This window comes from Strongylocentrotus purpuratus, unplaced genomic scaffold (genome assembly GCF_000002235.5).
Source record: "Strongylocentrotus purpuratus isolate Spur 01 unplaced genomic scaffold, Spur_5.0 spur5_scaffold_14, whole genome shotgun sequence".
NCBI classification, from domain to species: Eukaryota; Metazoa; Echinodermata; class Echinoidea; order Camarodonta; family Strongylocentrotidae; genus Strongylocentrotus; species Strongylocentrotus purpuratus.
The window spans coordinates 21,815,827-21,834,706 of NW_022145599.1; the positions used below are offsets into that span (position 1 = coordinate 21,815,827).

At 35.5% G+C, this 18,880-nt stretch overlaps 1 protein-coding gene across 1 annotated transcript in view; it reads right to left on the minus strand.

Moving 5' to 3' along the window:
- LOC764308 (protein kinase C) overlaps positions 1-18,880 on the minus strand; it is a 45,069-nt gene that overhangs the window by 16,458 nt on the left and 9,731 nt on the right. The window contains exon 2 of the mRNA XM_011669247.2: positions 13,594-13,625. Within this exon, the coding sequence (XP_011667549.1) occupies positions 13,594-13,625 (32 nt within the window). The remainder of the gene's footprint in view (positions 1-13,593; positions 13,626-18,880) is intronic.

Below are 18,880 nucleotides of genomic sequence, written 5' to 3' on the forward strand. Positions count from 1 at the left end.
AATAAAAACAGCATTTTTAAACGAATCAATTGTAGTTGTTCTGGCCAGTTTTGAACAGCAAAGTTATGAAGTTAATTACAAGAGGTATGGTGAACAGCACTGCCACAATAGCTGTATTACTGGTTGGAATAACAAGCCCCTTATTCTGATTTTTTTTTTTCCTTCTCATTAATCTGTTTTTTTAAATTATTATATTCATATCACATATCCAAACTTTTACATGAAATTTTATGGGATTCTATTTGGTTCTATAAGGTTTTGTTGATCCTCTACATGTTTTCTTTGATCGCTAGTCATTTACCATAATTCACAACTAAAGACTCCCTTTACATAATATATATAAAAACAATAATAATAACAAAAACAATAACAACAACAACGATGATAATGATAATACTAATAATAATAGTGATATTGATAATAACAAAACAAAAAATTCTATTTATATATTCTTCAAAGCTTGCTGCAAAGTTCCATTGACCAATTGTATCTCCCCGCTTTAATACAGGATTTATTTCAATAAAATCTACAAAATCATTGACTTGAAGGATCTAACGTTCACCCCAACATGTCAAAGCTGCAATAAGGCACAGTTAAAATTACTCTTTTGATTGCACACAAATTGTGGGCTTGCAGGCTCACATCCATTATAAATAGCTTGAATAAAGGTTAGATCTGGGAAACCCATCTACATCACAATTTTTCAGGACACAGTGTCCCATGCAATCTGCTTATAGTCAAACTCGACGGCTACAATTTCACCCTGATGAGCTCGGACGTCAGTCTTGGAAAACAGGCCGCATTCTGCATCTTTCCTGGAATAACTTTTCCTCTTCTTTGCTCTACGAGACATCCCCTATTAAACACATATACTCCAAAGTCAATTTTGTACGCCAACCAAATTCCTAACTTCAACTTTTGAGCAAACATTTTACCTATCCCTAATGCTAAACTTTCCAACCGCATACAGTACATACATGTAACTCTGAAAATAACCTGAACTCTATGTCTCTGAAGAAAAAAAAGCCTAAAGCAGATGCTGCCAAAGAAAATATCAGGTCATCATTTTTTTCCCATTTAAGCAAGAGATGACAAAATGTTTGTCAATCTATACTTTTTTTGTTTAGCTTCATAAAATTGGCTGCTGGTGACGGCCCATGGCGGCAACCCTTGATCTGACATTCCCTATGTTCCACCACCTGTATAGGTATGTATTTGTAAAGACAGAAATTTAATTTCAACTGCCATGTGACAATCGTGGTTGCTCATACTATGTGTTGCAGCGTAGAGGTGTCAAAACGTAGGTTCATTAAATTATCATGGTGTCAAAAATATAGTTGCATGGAAATGAAATGCAGGGGCATTGGAACATACAAGTAGAAGCAACAGAACTACATGTAAGCAGAATTAGAACATACAGGTTTCGGAGCTTCAGTGAAATTTGATGTGAGACTTATCAGCTACAGTACATATTTGAAGAGAAAAAAATCCCAAAATATTGTTTATTTATCTAAATATGTTAAAATCTTTGCCGGTATTCAACAAAACATGTTTACAGGCCAGTCCAAAGTGTATGTTGCCAAGTATTATTGAATTGTATTATGGAGTTGTGAACATAAATGGACATTAAAATATGTTTTGTCTGATACAGGCTATAGTAAACTGTAGGACTATTGGTTTGATACAGTCATCAGATATACATCTAAACATCCTAGATTTTGGCCAAAATACGCTAGATTGGACTTACCTGTAACACAAAAACTTTGTTCTCGAGACATAAATCATCTAGCTGGGAATTCTCCTACTCACACAATTTAACTGTAAGCTTACTTTTCCTAAATCACATTACAACAAATAATCAATATAAGATGTAACTGGGCCCCCCGCTGATTTCCTTCCAACCATTGCCATGTGATCCGTAATTTCCACATCCGCTTCAGACCATCAATAAAGCATATTATTAATCGGCTGATAAAGCACATACCTAGAATTACATTGCACCTTGTATAAGTACTTGGTTGGAAAAGGGAATTTACCCAATCCAGTAGAGACTTACAAAATCAATAAAAGTACCTCCCTCTACTGTGCTACCAAGTCTTCAAAGAAATATCTTGTAAGGAGACAAGTGATCTTCTGACAGCCAAAAGGATGTTAACTCCACATCTTGCAAAAACAGATGTGGTAAAGGGAATTTACCCAGTCCAGTAGAGACTCAAATATTCAATAAAAGTACCTCCCTTTACTGCACTAACAAGTCTTTAAAGAAATATCTTGTAAGGAGACAAGTGATCTTCTGACAGCCAAAAGGATGTTAACTCCACATCTTGCAAGTACCAAGTGGGAAAAGGGAATTAAAAAAAAAATCAATACAAGTACCTCCTTTACTGTGCTACCAAGTCTTCAAAGAAATATATGTGACAAATGATCTTCTGACAGCCAAAAGGGTGTTAATTCCACATAAAATGCCTTTCTGGCTCTTAGAAGACGTAGTGGATTAATAACAATCACCTCATTTGTACTTCATCATCATACAAAATTACAAATATTGTTCTGTAAAAAACCAAACTTCACAATCTGGAGAAAAATTGAAAACCAAGAAGAAAGACGAGCGATATATTGTTAAAACAACTTTGGGTTCAACATTAACCAACTATGGTTGGTTTAAACCACCTTAATGGCACTGTAGAAGTTCAAATTGAAAAGACAGTGTGTGAAGAGCTAGACTAGCGAGTCATGCCATGGTCTAATCGCGACAAGTAAGCTTGACATTTCCTCCAACTTTCTGCATGACAAACTGACATTAAACCCGACCTCATCACTTGAAATTACTTCATGTGGGGTCCTCAGACCCTGCTTATATACATCACCTTTTTTCCTTCATATTAGAAGACATGATATATGGACACATGCAGTGTACTGGTCTCTATAACCTCTTTACTTTAAATAGTAACAATTGCATGACATATGTAAATTAGTATCCATGTCCATTGTCCACATTCTCCTCTTACACTTCCCTGCCTCCTCCCCTCACTCACCCCCTTTAAAGCTCTCTCTCTCTCTCTCTCTCTCTCCCTCCCTCTCTCTCTCTCTCCCCCCTCTCTCTCTCTCTCTCTCTCTCTTTCTCTCATTCTTTCTCTCTCTGTCTCTCTCTCTCCCTCTCTCTTTCTCTCATTCTTTCTCTCTCTTTCCCTCTCTTCTAACCGTTACGTCCATTTTAGTGGTTTGCAATTATTCAATCTTTTTTAACCTATCGATTACAGAATTTCATCATTCACATAGGCTTTAAAGGTACTATGTCCCATTTGCAGGCCAAAAAGAATGAAAAAGTTAAATTCCAACTGCATTTGAAAGATAATACTTATTTAGAACTTCCCTGAAAAAGGTGGGGCTTGAAAAAGTCTTCAAGTGGGAAAATAATGATTATTAGTTGTCAAATCGACTTTAGGGCTATAGAGCCCAAAAGTAATAGTCTTGATTTTCAGACAATTGTACCGAATGGTCATACGTTTTATGCTGCCCAAAGATTCAATCACTTTAATCTTGGCCATCACAAGAAGTGGGTTATCGATGTAGACAAATGCTCATGTACCCTTTACAACTCTTTTCATGTATGTTATATTACCAAAGAAGAAAAAAGCCAGTCAGTCACTCAATAGTGTCTGCCAGTGAAGTCTAGCAAGTAAACGGGTTTCCTTGCATAATTTGAATATGAGGACACTGCTAACGTTTAAATTTCACAGATAGGACATACATGACATATTCATAATTCCTGCAAAGTTCTACAGAATTTGAGGTTGGCTGCAAAAGGGACGTAGTACCTTTAATGCAGGAGCCAACCGGTTCTATTAGGCAATGGCTTAAACTGCTCTTAATCCTCCTCCCCCTTCTCTCTCTCTCTTTCTCCTACTCTCTCTCTCTCTCTCTCTCTCTCTCTCTCTCCCCCTCCCTCCCTCCTCCCCCCCACACACACACACACACACACTCTCTCTCTCTCTTCCTCCCCCTCTCTCTCCTCCATCTCTCTCCCTCCCTCCCTAGCTCCCTCTTTCTCTGTTTATGTCCATTATTTACTCTCTCTGATCAGCAAGTGTACACAATTATGATGTATGAATGGCATCTTATGAATGGCATCTTATGAATGGCATCAGAGCCATCATCACAACCAAACAATTCCCATCTCATTCTCAACCATCACCACATGGCAAACTGATACTAATTGCTTTTTAAATGGATGGGTGGGGTGAAGTATGCCATTCATGCAGATATTCTATATGCCTAGGCCTACACACAGTCAAGTGGAATATCCCAGCTCGATACTAAGACGAGTGCAATACATGCTTAGAAGAAGAAAATTCAAGATGGAAAGTAATGATGCTTGTATAATTACCCCTTCCTAACTTTTGTAATGTCTTCCTCTCTTCCTCATAACCTCTTCTTTTCTATACATCCCTTCATCAGTTTCCCTTTCTCTCCTTTTCCTTATCTTTCTCTTGCCCTCTCAATCCCTCCTCTTCTTCTATCTCTCAAGTTATCATTCACAAACCAAATGCAATTAAACACAAAAGCCATGACACAAACTGGTACGCAATATTTCAAAAAATTTAAAAAAAGAGGAGAAAAAGAAAAGGAACTCATAGAAAGACAAAACTATGGTGGTATTCTAATGCTTTTGAATATAAACATAATTATTAAGGCTGTTATATTCACAGGCACCTGTTTAACTACGCAACCACACAGTTAAATGTCCCTATATACACCACAACTACATATTTAGACAATACCACAAGACCACAACCTCCAGTACTGCACATACTACATGTACTTCTAACAGCACAGTTACTTGGTACATGTATATGCTCCAGCGACAAGCGCTACACGCAGACAATTACTTACACTTATCAATTTCTTAACTTCATTTCTGGACCAATTACAATCCAAATGCAACCCTAACCAAATGTTTGAGAAAATGTCAGGTCAAAAGGTACAATTCTAGCTACATGTACATGTAATATCACATTGTTTACAAAAAGTCTCAGGTTATAACAATGATTTCCTTGAATACATTGAAATCATTAGTCATGCTCTAAATTCCAATGCAAAAATACTTTTTTTTGTTAGTGCTTTGTATTTAAAAAAAAGGCAAGTAAATTCTTCATGGGCAAATTATGTTTTCTCCAAGTTTTCAGGAGCTTTACAAAGAAATTCTCAAGCTCTTTTGAGCTGTCAAAATCTTAATGGCTCTTTGCTCCTCCCCTCAATTTTTTTTCTTCATAGATTCATGAATATTTGTGTCATTATACAGCAACAGGTATATTACCGTATGCATTCTCCAATCTGAATTTTTCAATGCATGTAAAAAAAAAAAAAAAAAAAAACTTCCAAATGGACATAGAATAAACAGATAAAAGATTTATAGGATCTCATCATCTTCCATCCCCCTTCACATTATTATGAGCACATTCCTATACCTACTCAACATCTGATTTGACATAACATTTATCTTGTTGTCTTTTACTTTCTGCAAGTTAATAAATGACAGCGATAATGATGACTATGAGAACAAAAATGGTAGCAATCACATTTTTAGAAGTCATACTGTAAATATTTCTATGCACTTCCACAATGAATGAAAGGAGAAATTTAGTGAGTTCTCTCTTTTGACTAAAACTATTAAAAGCGACACATGCTAATAATATGCACAAACATGTACTACATTTGTAGATCTGGAGAGTATATTTGTATGCGATACACAAAATGTCAAATTTGTAAATTTGCTAATCTCCTTAACGTATTCCCCATGTAAATAAGGTCTGCTTTCAGTGTCAACAAATGGCTGGCTTGTCAAAATACCATCACTTCAAAATCCTCACCCTTTCCAGATCTGGAAAAAAATTGTTTGCCAGCTTGGATTAGAGTTAATGCACCAGTAAAGAGCATGAACTTTTCAAGTGAATGCTTTCCCCCTACATGATTGCTTTTGCACAGTATAAATGCGTATGCTAGTCTCAAGATGTATATTTTATGATAAATACAGGAATCGATCGATACTCAGGTCGTGTAGTACATGGCAACAAGTTAACAAGGATTAGAGATTGTTGCTTTGGTTAGAAGAAATGATTTTTTTTTAAAGGTTTTCTAGAAAATTGGCAAAGGTTTTGCCATTAGGCCCTTCGATTCACCAACTGTAATGAACTCAATTATTTACTCATCCTTCACACTGTAATTAATGGCATTCTAATGATTGAACTCAGCGAAGCATGTCCACAATATAAGACGTGATGCCGTTAACACGTAATCAATACATCATCTGCTAAAAACTGAAAGGGGGTTAGCTCGCATCAATTATTAAACAGAGGTAACACCCTTCTGGCTCAAAAGAGATAACATGTACATGTAGGTGATAACAGTTATGTTTATGTCATTGGAACGGAATGTAAGTTGTTATGGTACAGGTGCAATACGGTTCATACTTCATAAGAAGACATACATGTATGGTGGATTTGAAGAGGGTACTTGAAGTGATAAATGGTATATGCAAGATCAAAATAATGCTGCAATGATAAGATTGAGGGTTGCAGATGGGCACGAACCCATATGCTCTTGTGAAGGGGGCAACAGAATTATTCTGCACTAATGTGAAAAACATAACAACTAGTGACAAGCAGAAAAATGTCAAAAATAATGCTTGTCATTACATTCCTAACACTATTTGAATTTTAAATGTAACCCCCCCCCCCCCCATTATGTACACAACACTATTATTATTTTTTCTTGTTTACCTCTTGGTTTTGGATTCGGGGCGATGCAGAGACAGATAGACCTTGATGAAATCCGTACTCCTTCAACTGGGACACGCAGCTCATTGCTGGATGAATTACAGCTCAGGTTCCCTCTTAATTTTCACATTTATATCACTGCGTTTACACTTAACTATTTAAGAATTTGTAAAACATCCCTAATCTAAGCCCCTTCACCTGATACAATGCTCATTGCTGGATGAAATAGGCTCAGTGGGTTTTCAAAGTTACATCTTTGCATTTACACTGAAATATATGAACGTTTTTTTTTTTTTTTGGGGGGGGGGGGGGGTAAAATTCTTAGGCCCGGGTGCAACAAAAAACAATCATTGCGTGGGAGTGTGAATGCATAATATCAAAGTCACATGGCAACGTCATCCATACCCCTCTCTATATATCTGCAGGTAGGATATATACTGTAAAAGGTGCTGTTTCAAGAGGTATAGAATAAGTGTCATATGCCCCAAACTGCATATATTCGTGAATGATACATTTTACATTTTGCCAATAACCATATGAATTTATCAAACATGTATGTACAATGTAAATGTACATGTTTGTGTAATATCAAAATGTACACACACTGAGATCTGTTTTGAAAAAGATGAGGGTGGGGGGAGGGGTCTTCATATATTCTTTTTGAATCCTCCTAATAATAAAAAAGAGTAGTTCAGGCAAATTAATTACATGTGCAATGTGTCCCTAATGTCATAAATGTACATGTACAGTATGACCACTATCCATTTATTTCATTAAACAAAATGAAAATTCTTTTGATATGACTGTTGAAAATTGTCATTTTGGTATTACTACCATTAAAAGCAATGTTTAAAAAAATTCGCTTTTTTGTTCTTCATTTTTAGATAAAATGTACATGTATGGATAAAATTTGTACAGGACATATTGCACAGGATCGCCAGGAAAACAATATAAATCATTAGCCGTACAGCATGCATCATATTAAAGCTAGTAGGAATACTTCGCTTAGATGAAGGATTTAAAAAAAATCTTATGTCTACCAATACACTTTAAAAGAATTCAATGGTTACCAAAATTACATCCTGTCCCAAAATAGTTCTCAATGCAATGAAAAAAATGCACCTGTATATACATGTACATGTATACACAGCTTTTTACAGTGAATTTTATACAGTATTTCAATCAGGAAACAGCATTGCAAGATCACAATGACAATTTGCAGAGATATAAGGAAATGGAAAATGAAATCAAAGACCAAAGGAATTTTAAATATGCACAAAGACAGGGGAAAACAAAAAACAGGAAAAAGTATGGTAGAAGTTGTCCCATATACAAGAGCACAAGTACTGCGCATACATGCGTATGGTGTAGTCTAGTATGGTGTGCTATTTGAATTTTCTGATTATTCCAATATTATACTACAGCGCCTGAGGCTTGATACATGATACACATATGTGCCAAGAAAGCTGTCTGACCTAACCCAGTTCTTTATCAATAAATAATCAAAATTGAAACTCCCAACATCCTGTTATCACCGCTGTATTAAACTGTTATTTAAACTGTGGATTACTGTAGGTTCTTCAAGCCTTGCCCATAGTACGTACTGGTACAAAACATTTCTGAGTACATAGAGAAGTCAAGTTTAAAGGGTAATTTTATCTTTGATATAAAGTTGCTTTTATTAAAAGCAGAACAAAAATGAGAGAAATAGTTTCTAGAGTATGAGAAGAAGCAAAAAAAATAAAACTTGTTTTTAGAATTTTGGTAAGATCCCTACAAGTTGCAACTCTTAGTGAGTGAATCTCTATTCATTTTACACAAACAAGTTCATGAATTCTATTTATTTTTCTGTAGAAAGTGCTTTACATTTTATGATTTAGAACACTGTGATGTCATTTGAAACATGTTATACAGCTTCTTCTACATGCTCATTCATGAAAATTAAAAAATGTATTTTTAGACTATTCTCTATGGAATAGTTTTTTTATTTTGTATTTGTTATCACAAACTAGTCAAATAAATAACAAGGGGCCTTCAAAAAACTTCATCAATGATTACCACAAATTGAAGAATATCGTCCTTGTTTTCACGAAGTGACGGTAGTGAGGAAAATCGTAACGCAAAGTGAATGCAATTTTTTTTCACTACCGTCACTTCGTGAAAACAGCGACGATATGTACTACATGTGTATGTCACGAACAAATTACATTTTCTTGAGAATGGAAATATGATATAGATAAAACTTGATTCTACTATATACTACTATATACATAGTGTTGGCATGAAGTATCACAAAAAGTAATTATTAACTTTGATATTAATTAGATTGGCAAACATTAATGTTTGCAATCATGCATGAAGTTTACTTCTTAATAAATAGAAGTACAGATTCATTCTAGCTTGTAATTAACAGATTATACTTTTATGCATACAATTTAATTATACACCTTTTCATGAGATTTTGAGTGAATTCAATCCATATATTAGCCTTCAATATAAAAGTGATTTTAATAAGCACAACATAAAACTAGTCGTTTTTATAGGGTAATCATCCTAAACCTCTGTTTTTCTCATTTTCTCTTTCCTGAATTCCATATCAATGCCAAAATACCATTACAAATTCTAAATAAAAATGCATCAACGCAATTGTTCCTCCATCTCCATTCAACATCGTTTTCCGTCATATGTGATATGCTGATGTCTGACATGAACGTCGGAATTGGAGCAGAAAGCTAGGCGGAACTCGATTACTTTCCAGATTACTTCTGAGATTGAGTTCATCAATCAATGGACTTTATTGTTCATCCTGTCCTCCTTTAAATGGATCCCACTCCCAAACTGGCTTTTATATGCCCTTTTCGATTCGATTCTTCCCGTCTCCAATTAGGCCAAATAAAAAAAAAACATGTATAGCGTCCTTTTTTTTCGAAAAATAGGAAGGAGGAGGCCCTTTTTTTTTTTTTTTTCTTTCAAAATGGCCGTTCGGTACATTTTCCCTGACATTCGGGCTATTTTTCAAGATGGCGGCCAACATTTTTTTTTTTTTTAAATCAGAAATAGATCCATTTTAGCAGTGTTTTCCATGTTTTTTTTCTTTAAAAAAAAATAAAAAAAAAAAAAATAGGAGGCGGCCCCCAAAAAGGAAGCGGGCGGGGACGCTAAACATGTATATTTTTTTTAATGGCCTTACAGAGGACAGGTATTTCATACATGCATGCATCTCGGCGTGTACTTCTCACCCGACTGCTAACTTGACCAGCGCTGATGCAATACAAGGAAGTTTCTCTTTTCAGACCTCAGTCACATCTTCAGACTGACTCCAAACCAACCCATTCTTACCCATTCTTGGCCATTCGTGGTAATGTCATTTTTTGTTCCTAATGGTGTCGTAATGGTGTCTGCCTCATTAGTGTAACTGAGGTACAATGTATTATTGTCCGTCCATATACATAATTACCTTTGTACATGTACATGTATTAAATGGTCCTTTGCCTTTTGTCCTACATGTATCTAATATGAATAGGAGATTGTCAAATATTTAATATCAACACTTAGTCAGGATCACCCAGAAATTAACAAATTTACTTTTAATACAAGACATACATGTACATGTAGATGTAGATGAACACAATAGACAACTGCTAGAGATGTAGCCATACATGTGTACATGATGGTCAGCTACATGAAACATATGAAATGTCTTTTGCAGTAACTTTCACCACTATCAAAGCTCATTGAATTGATGATCAGATGCAATCAAGACTTCACTTGTTAAGTTTTATGTATACATGTACATGTACTTGTAGGTCTACAATAAATGACAGAATTAAACAATGTACATGTACAGTACACCAGGAAATCAACAGATGTCAAAATACCGCTCTGAGCCCATCAACATCACCAAACAATGAAAGATGTTTCACTTCACTTTTGGTATCACTTGGTAATTTGACAAAGAACATTGCTACCGTATATGTATGCGTACAAACAAAGCAAAGCTTTATTAAAGATAAAGACCAGTTGTGGTCATGCGATTGCATTGTGAAAGAAACATCGTGGAATCGATCAGAAAAGGTTGATCATCTAGCATACACTGTATAAGTATTGGTGTGTACTGCAAGGTTCTGGAATCATCAAAATATAAGAAATTTGGCCCAGTCTTCATAAAGTTACGAGCACTGTACACAGAAAGATGTATATGGGACTACGCACACGTGCACGACACATGCGTTTTATCTCTCACACACCAATAGACAAACTAATTTACCAAATATATCAATTAGTAGGCGGTTTCCCGGCAAAATTTTTATCATCATGTATTAGTCAAAACAGATTCTTTCACATGATTGGTAATAAGAGCTACCATTTCATTTTTTGAAATTGGGGCGTTTCCAATACTGGTGTTTACCTTTAACAAGGATGTAGCTGAATATATTGATTCATTCTGAGAAATGAGGTACACACCTGTATACCACACACTAGGTCAAATTCTAATGTGGTTTAAATATTTATAGAACTATACAAATATTTATTAAAAGAATGGGACTTTTTGCAGTCTTTGACAAAAATTATTTTTAAACCTAATCCACAAGAGACATCACAAATTGTTCAAAATTCTTAGTAGTAGGGTGAGTGGCTGACAGTCATTATAATTCCTTATAATAATATTAATAATAATAAACTAATAATAATCTTTTAAAGACCACTCCAAATTTTATTAAGTTAAAGCGAAAATGGAAATTCTTTTTGCCCAATTGATCGTGAGCCCGGCAGCCACTGAGCAGCGCCAGATCGACATTGCTCTATCCTTTATTGTTGAACGCCAAACAAGGTCACGGTAGCAGCAACTCCCGTCTTTTAACGTCTTTTGGTATGACGCGGCCGGGGTTCAAACCCACGACCTCCCGGTTGTGAGGCGGACGCTCTACTGACTGAGCTAACACATCGGTTATCCCAAGGGTATCAAATATCATCAGAGAACTACACACAACAAGATACATGTAGATGTCATTCTATCACGCCATGCAGAGAAGCAAAAATTATTGTATAACTTGAATTTAACCATACAAACATGTACAGTGTACATTCTGTATTCATTTCAGTTTGAATCCTACAGAGAAACGTCACAGAGCGAAGTGGAAGATTGAGAATTCTTTTTTATAGTAAAAACATGACCAAGAAGCAGGGTCAATCACCCAAGTAAATATCATATATCTATAAACAGAGACCTACAAATGGGCAGGGCTTAGTAGTTGTCATTTATGAACGATGCCAGCTGCTATTTTGTACCTTCAAGCAGTGTAAGCTATAAACATAAAAGTATTAATGATAACCTCCACAACACTATACATAACGTACCATTGCACGACAAATACATATATACACACATGTTTATCCCGTATTGTAATGTATTCATGTATGCTCTTTTGCTATGTTTCTTTACAAAATTTGTACAGATCTTCTCTAGTGTGAATTATCTCTAAATTACCCCACTTTCAAGGATTATTTTCTGTGGTTAGGAAACCATTTTGAGTTGCAGGTTTCTTAATTGCTTCACTGATAAATTCAATCTATAAATGCTATTTGTTTGAAGTCAGAAGGGCGTTAACTATACATGTACTTTTAAACACCCGAGTTAATGCCTGTCTGTCTCTGAATAGATTATTTCTTTTCTTCATGATCATAAAATACATGACTGTAGAAGTTTTATTTAATATAAAAACAGTAAACAGGTAATACTGGGGGGGGGGGGGGGTAGTATGTTCTAAGTAAATTGAAAGACTCACATTAATAGTTCCTTTATAATCATTGATTAGAATTAAGTTGTAATCCACAATTTTATTTCAATCAATGTACATGTACATGTTTCATGGTATTTAATATTCCTTATGACGTATGCCTGATTTATTCACCATTGTTCCAATCAAGTCTTTTTACTATATATTTCTAACACTAACCAAGTTCCCAATTTCAACCCAATAAAATCAAACACTACATGTACATGTAAACCCAAATCCAAAACCAAACCTAAAACCTTCTTGCAACCTAACCTTATTGCAACCAAGGCCCTAACCTTATACCGTTGATGAAATTACATTTTAAGATAGTGTCACTGCTGTATATTAAACCATTTTAGGCTATTAATATTACGCCCTTTATCATGTACATGTACAGGTGTATGGCACTGTTTGTATCTTGTTTTAATTTTCTATAAATAATATGTGTTAACATTATACTTGTATACATTTTTTTTCTCAGCTGAAGAATGAATAACGCACAGAATGGAATTGCACTGGGCATAGCAGAGGTGAAGTACGACAGCTTTTAGAATTAAAAATCAGATTACAAGTAATTTGGTAAACATTAAACATGCAGCCACCATATGAACTGCATGAAGGCAGAGAGAATGTATAGGGCACACTTGCTTCACTATTCGTGAGCTTGCATCCTCTATGACAGTTTCCACATCGATCATTACCATTCCTACTAGGCTCTTTGACATAATCACAAGGTTTCACCAAGCTGCATGTGCATGATGCGAATGCATTTCATTGTAGCCAGAATGGAATGCAGGGATTTGGTGTAGTCCTGAATATAAATATGTCCACCTTATGACCCAATTATGAAATTTTCTCAAAGAGCTTGTTCATGTACATTATTATAAAATTCACCGATATACAAGACAATCGAACAACAGACAATAACTCTTCTGGTGATTAGAACAAAAGCTGTTAATTTTGAGGAGAAAATTAAACATTTTTGGGCAAAAGCTGGAAATAACTGATCAAAAGAAAAGATTAAGAGTATGGTATCTTACCTGTGCACTGAAACCCTTGTTTTCCAAATCCCCTGTGAAAAAGAACCAAAAGAAATACAAAGATTAATTTTTCTGATATCTGGCAAAGAGCAGTATTATCAGTTACATTTGAACAATAAATAATTGAGAATAATATATGCTTTATCTGTCTATCACAGCACAACATTCGGTACAAATATATGTACATGTACACAAGATAGATGGAAGTATAGTTACATGTGTGTGTAAGTATTTTAACAGCCAATTAATGGCCTTTTCCTTGTCACACATGTATGCTACAAGTTTATAAAAACTCTAATACTAACATAATCACGCTTCTTTAATAAATTATTTACATTCCATCCTGGTAAATTATTTAGAAGTGTGTAAGTTTCAATACATCGTACATCCTTCAGCGGCTAACTAATGCTGCATACATGTATATGACTACACATAAAGTCTACAGATACATGTAGTGATTTAATAGCTCTTGTTCATTCCGAATTGGCAACACTAGGTATGTCTACATCAGCTCGAGATTGCCAAATTAGCCCACTACTTCTGATTTGGGAAATAAGCTCTTAGTTATAAATCGCGTCTTCATTAGCTCGAGACTCGACCTTGATTCTCAAGCTCGAGAAATTAGCTTGAGATATTTTGATCAGCGTTCGAGCATAGTGCGAGTCTTCGGGCTGGTGAATGCAACTGCGGGCAATTGAAGACGGGATAGTTAAAATAGCGGGTTTTGGGGCAATCTTGAGCTGATGACGACAGGCCTCACTGGTATTTTTCTTTTACAGCTTCATTCTTCTAATTAAAAGGTCATAAAATGGATACAATAGACATGAGAACTATACTGTATGAAAAAGAAATGCCTCTCTATCAGGGGTGATAGTGAGGACTACAAAAAGTTGTTTTTTTCCCTCAACCTTCCACCCCTAGAGTTTAACAAAAAAGGATTCGGGGGGCATCTAATAACATTCCCCCCCCCCCTCTTTTGATCGAGAAAATTTGGGGAAGATAGGGGTAAAATCGGGAGCGAAATTTTTTTTTTTTTTTAAATTGGGAATATAAAGAAGAAAAAAAATCAGGGGAAAAAAAAGGAAAAAAAAGGAGAAAAAAGGAAAACCAGAAATTTGGCGCCTTCAACTGCAACTCGAAGTCAAATTGCATGCGTTTTCGGCGATGGACTTGGGATACTGCTCCAGTGGTATGGTGGTGGCAAAAAAACCAACAAAAAAAAAAATTATAAAAAAACATGGCGGCCGAATATTCGAGTATTCGCTTGTAAGCCTGGGAGTGTACTCGGGTACCTCATTACACTGTTGTGCACAGCCTTACAAGACATATATTGCATTCAACTGAATTTCAGCGTCTTTTCTATTTTCTCTTTCCCTAGTAGAATCCTTTTACAGAGTATGGTATGCAAATATGCATGCTCAATCCATACGTGTACAGTATGTAAATTAAATCGAAAGCATCAATGTCACGTTTGCTTGCTTTCAGTTTATCAACAATTCTAAAGCACAATAGATAGTTTTCTAAAGTTCACCACTAACTAGTTCAAGCATATCAAGCGGGACTTGTTGAGTTTGTGCACATGCATGATTGTTTAGCGCAACCGACCATCAACATCAAGCATCACTGCTATTAAAATAGATCTACTGGAACAATTACCTAACACCATAATGGGTAAAAACCTGCTTATGAATGCAGACCACCTACTCTCTAAAAAAAATTGAGTGATCACGGACGTCACTCCTCTGGAGAGTGAAAATGTAGTGAAAATAGAGTGAAAATGTAGTGAAAATAGAGTGAACATTCACTCTTTTCTTCTTAGAGAGCACTCTAAAATCAATTGATTTTCACTCCTAAACAAGTGATCACGGACGTCACTCCCAAGAAAGTGAAGAGAGTACAGGTTCATTGATATTCATACATGTAGGTACACCTCAAAATACAAATATTGTTGTTGTTGTTGATGTTGTTATATAAATTGGATATCAACATTTTCAATTTCGATAGAGAAAAGAAATCTGAATTATTCGGTCCCATATTGGTCCAGTTGTATCAAGGATATTTATATTTGGCAAGTCCCAAGTATTTTGTATGAAACATATACATTATTATAAGATGATGACGTGGATCCTAATCAAATGATTGGTTGAAAGCGTACATGTGACCAAGCATTTATTTTGCCTAACAAATAATTTGGATAATGACCAGTCATTATCTAAATCATGTTATACAATATCATTTTATAAAACAAATAAAACATAACCTTATAAAACAAATAATACACATCATTTTGTTCGGGCATTAGTAAGGTTACCCACATTCGGTAACTTCAAAACAGTCCAAACTAGATTGTTCTAAAGGTACCTCGTGTGGGTAATTCTTACTAATGCCCTCACTGATGTGTATTATTTGTATACCAACATTTGTTTAATATTGCGTGTTATAAGAGAGTTCATTCTGTTCTGGCTCCAGACAGACTGAATATCCAGTGATTCTTTTGAGTTACCAGCCCTGTGAGAGCTCAGATCTGACCATATAAAAAAAGGATTAAGGGCAGCTTTAATACAACAGGTATTCAGTTATTTTTACCTTTCTTTATGCTAGGTACACATAGTGTATTGGACAGCATATGACCTTCAAAGACATTGAACTTGTTTAATACAGGTGTACAGTGTATACAATTCAATTCATTTCAATTCAATTTGTACATATATGTATGTACACCAGATATTTTGAAGTTCCATCTACGTTTTAGAATTTGGATGTTATCATGCACCTCTTCTTTACAGTTCATGCAGAAGGCAATAAAAGGGTGTTTGGTCTACTAACTGCAATCCAGACTCGGTCTAATGCATTTTGATTGAGAAAGGGGTGGATAAGAATAGTATGTACATGTACATGTAATTCTGCCATAAAAAAGACCTCCTATTTAAAGCTACAGTGATTATCAACAAGCAAAGATTCAAGCATTTATCTGTGTTTTACTAAAGCTTGTATCAGGCCAGGGAGTTGGAATGGATGGAGATGCCGTCCAAGAGGCTGCTTCTAAAGGAGTCATCCATGGCACCACTTGTCTCCCCCCCCCCCCCTTAATCTCTCTTCAAGACTGCACAGCTTGCTGGTAGCACTAAGTCCTCCCTTAATTTCCACCCACAGCCCAACCAAATGATATGGCGGCTTATGCGTCGCTGGCCGGTACTCGGTGTGAAAAGTGGTGTTGAATTGACACCTTCTAACCCTCATCCAACAAATGCGCAAACATATAACACAATTTCATTTAGTTCTTTTGGGAGATAAACCTTTGGACTACCTTCCTAGCTATGAAAACAATTCAGAAATTTTTGGAAAATGTAAATGATTAGATGAGAAACTTTGTTCGCTCCAACTCGCGATTTCCTAGGTCAATTTTGCTTGTTCAAGTGGCTACAGTATGTTTTCAGTAGAGTTATCCGAGCACAGCAAAAAGCATTTGATAACCAATATAAAGTTACTACGGTAGGCAATTTGTATGCCCGTAACAAGTGTTGAACCAGATGTAAAAGTAGAGGGGAAAAAACCTTAGGAAATGTTTAGATAATGTTTTTTCTTTCAATATTGAAATAATTAAAAAAAATGTAAATTTGTCACCACGATTTGTACCTCCCTTGAGAGACTAATGCCTGGAAAGGTGAGAGCAACCAGTGGCATGAACGGCTTGCCATAGTTAAAGTCCAACTTAGTTGATGTTAGTCTTTGTGAAACACTCCCTGGGTATGCAGTCTGCATCTAGTCTCACGGTTCAGACACTTAAACAAACTACGACTAACATAGGTTTGCGCCTGCAAACTACACATACATGTATATGTAGGCCAGGGTTGGCATCTCCATATCAACAATAAACAATTGAAGAGATAAGGCTTGTTGATCTAATAAAATCAACATGTCAAGTGATGCCCTGGATATATATACATGTATTAACCACAGAGATGCATAGTAAAACTTAAAGATAAACTGGAGTTCTGGTAATGCGATTGCATTGTGAAAGAAGAGGTGTGGAATGGATCAGAAAGGTTGATCATATAGCATGTAAGTAATGGTGTGTAAAGCAAGGTTATGGAGTCATCAAAATCATCATAAATTTGGCAGAGTCTTGGTAAAGTAACAATCACTTACACAGACAGATGTATATGGGACAACGCACATGGTGTCGGGGCTAGTACTACCCTGATTTCCTTATCTTTCTATGCTCATTACTCAGCCAATATACATTTTCTTCCAAAATTGTTTGGCACATGACATTTATTGGTAATCTTAAACATTCAGTGTAAGTTTCGTTAGATTTTGTGAGAATTCATTTTCTTTTTTTACCAGAACTCAAGTTTATCTTTAATAGATGTACATGACTCAGTCGAGCAAAAAACTGCATTGACTGTACATTAATTTACACATAATTCTATACCGGGTACTTTTCATATCATTGTACACGTACATGTACATTATGTAGTTACATATTTGCCAACTTCACTCTTTTTTTATTTTTCTCTTTGCCAACTTCACTCTTTTTTTAATTTTCTCTTTGAAAAATCTTGAAGTTATCAATATTATCTCGTACATGGTGTAGGCCTACAAGTGTATTCTTATTAGGCCCTAACCCACTCACACAGGTATTTAATTAAACTTTGAACACTGGCTAGGCACTGTTTAATGGTTAGACTTCTAGATGTGAAATCCTTAACAGCTTGTCTCTGAAATCCAGAGGGGACCAGATGAAGTCACGTCTGATCATTTGCTTTAAATCACAGAAGATCTACCATACTATCTCTCTATTTGCACTAGATGCTCAAGTACAGGTCAGTTACAGATACTATTCAAGCAGAAACTTCTTTTCACATCATGTAATTACCAAAAGCCCTAACAATGGTTAGCTAAGCATCAGTGAATGTACAGTACACACATTGGGGGACAAAAGGGGGCATTATACACTCATGAAATAATAGAACCAAATTTTGATGAAATATCTGGTACAATAGAAAACAATACCACACCAACACATCAAAAAAGAGATTCACCTCATATTCTATATACCCTACTCTTTTTTATGATCTCTCAGGAACCTAACTCTTTACATTTGGTTTACAGATTTTCTTCTCTCTCTCTCTCTCTCTCTCTCTTCTTTTTGATTAAAAAGGTAAAGTTAATTGAGATGCTCAAGTTCACCTTATCAGAACTAGACAGAATTGAGTTTGAGAAATAATAAAACCATGAAAAAAAGAAAAACATGTTTATGACTCTGTCTCCTTTTCAATCAATG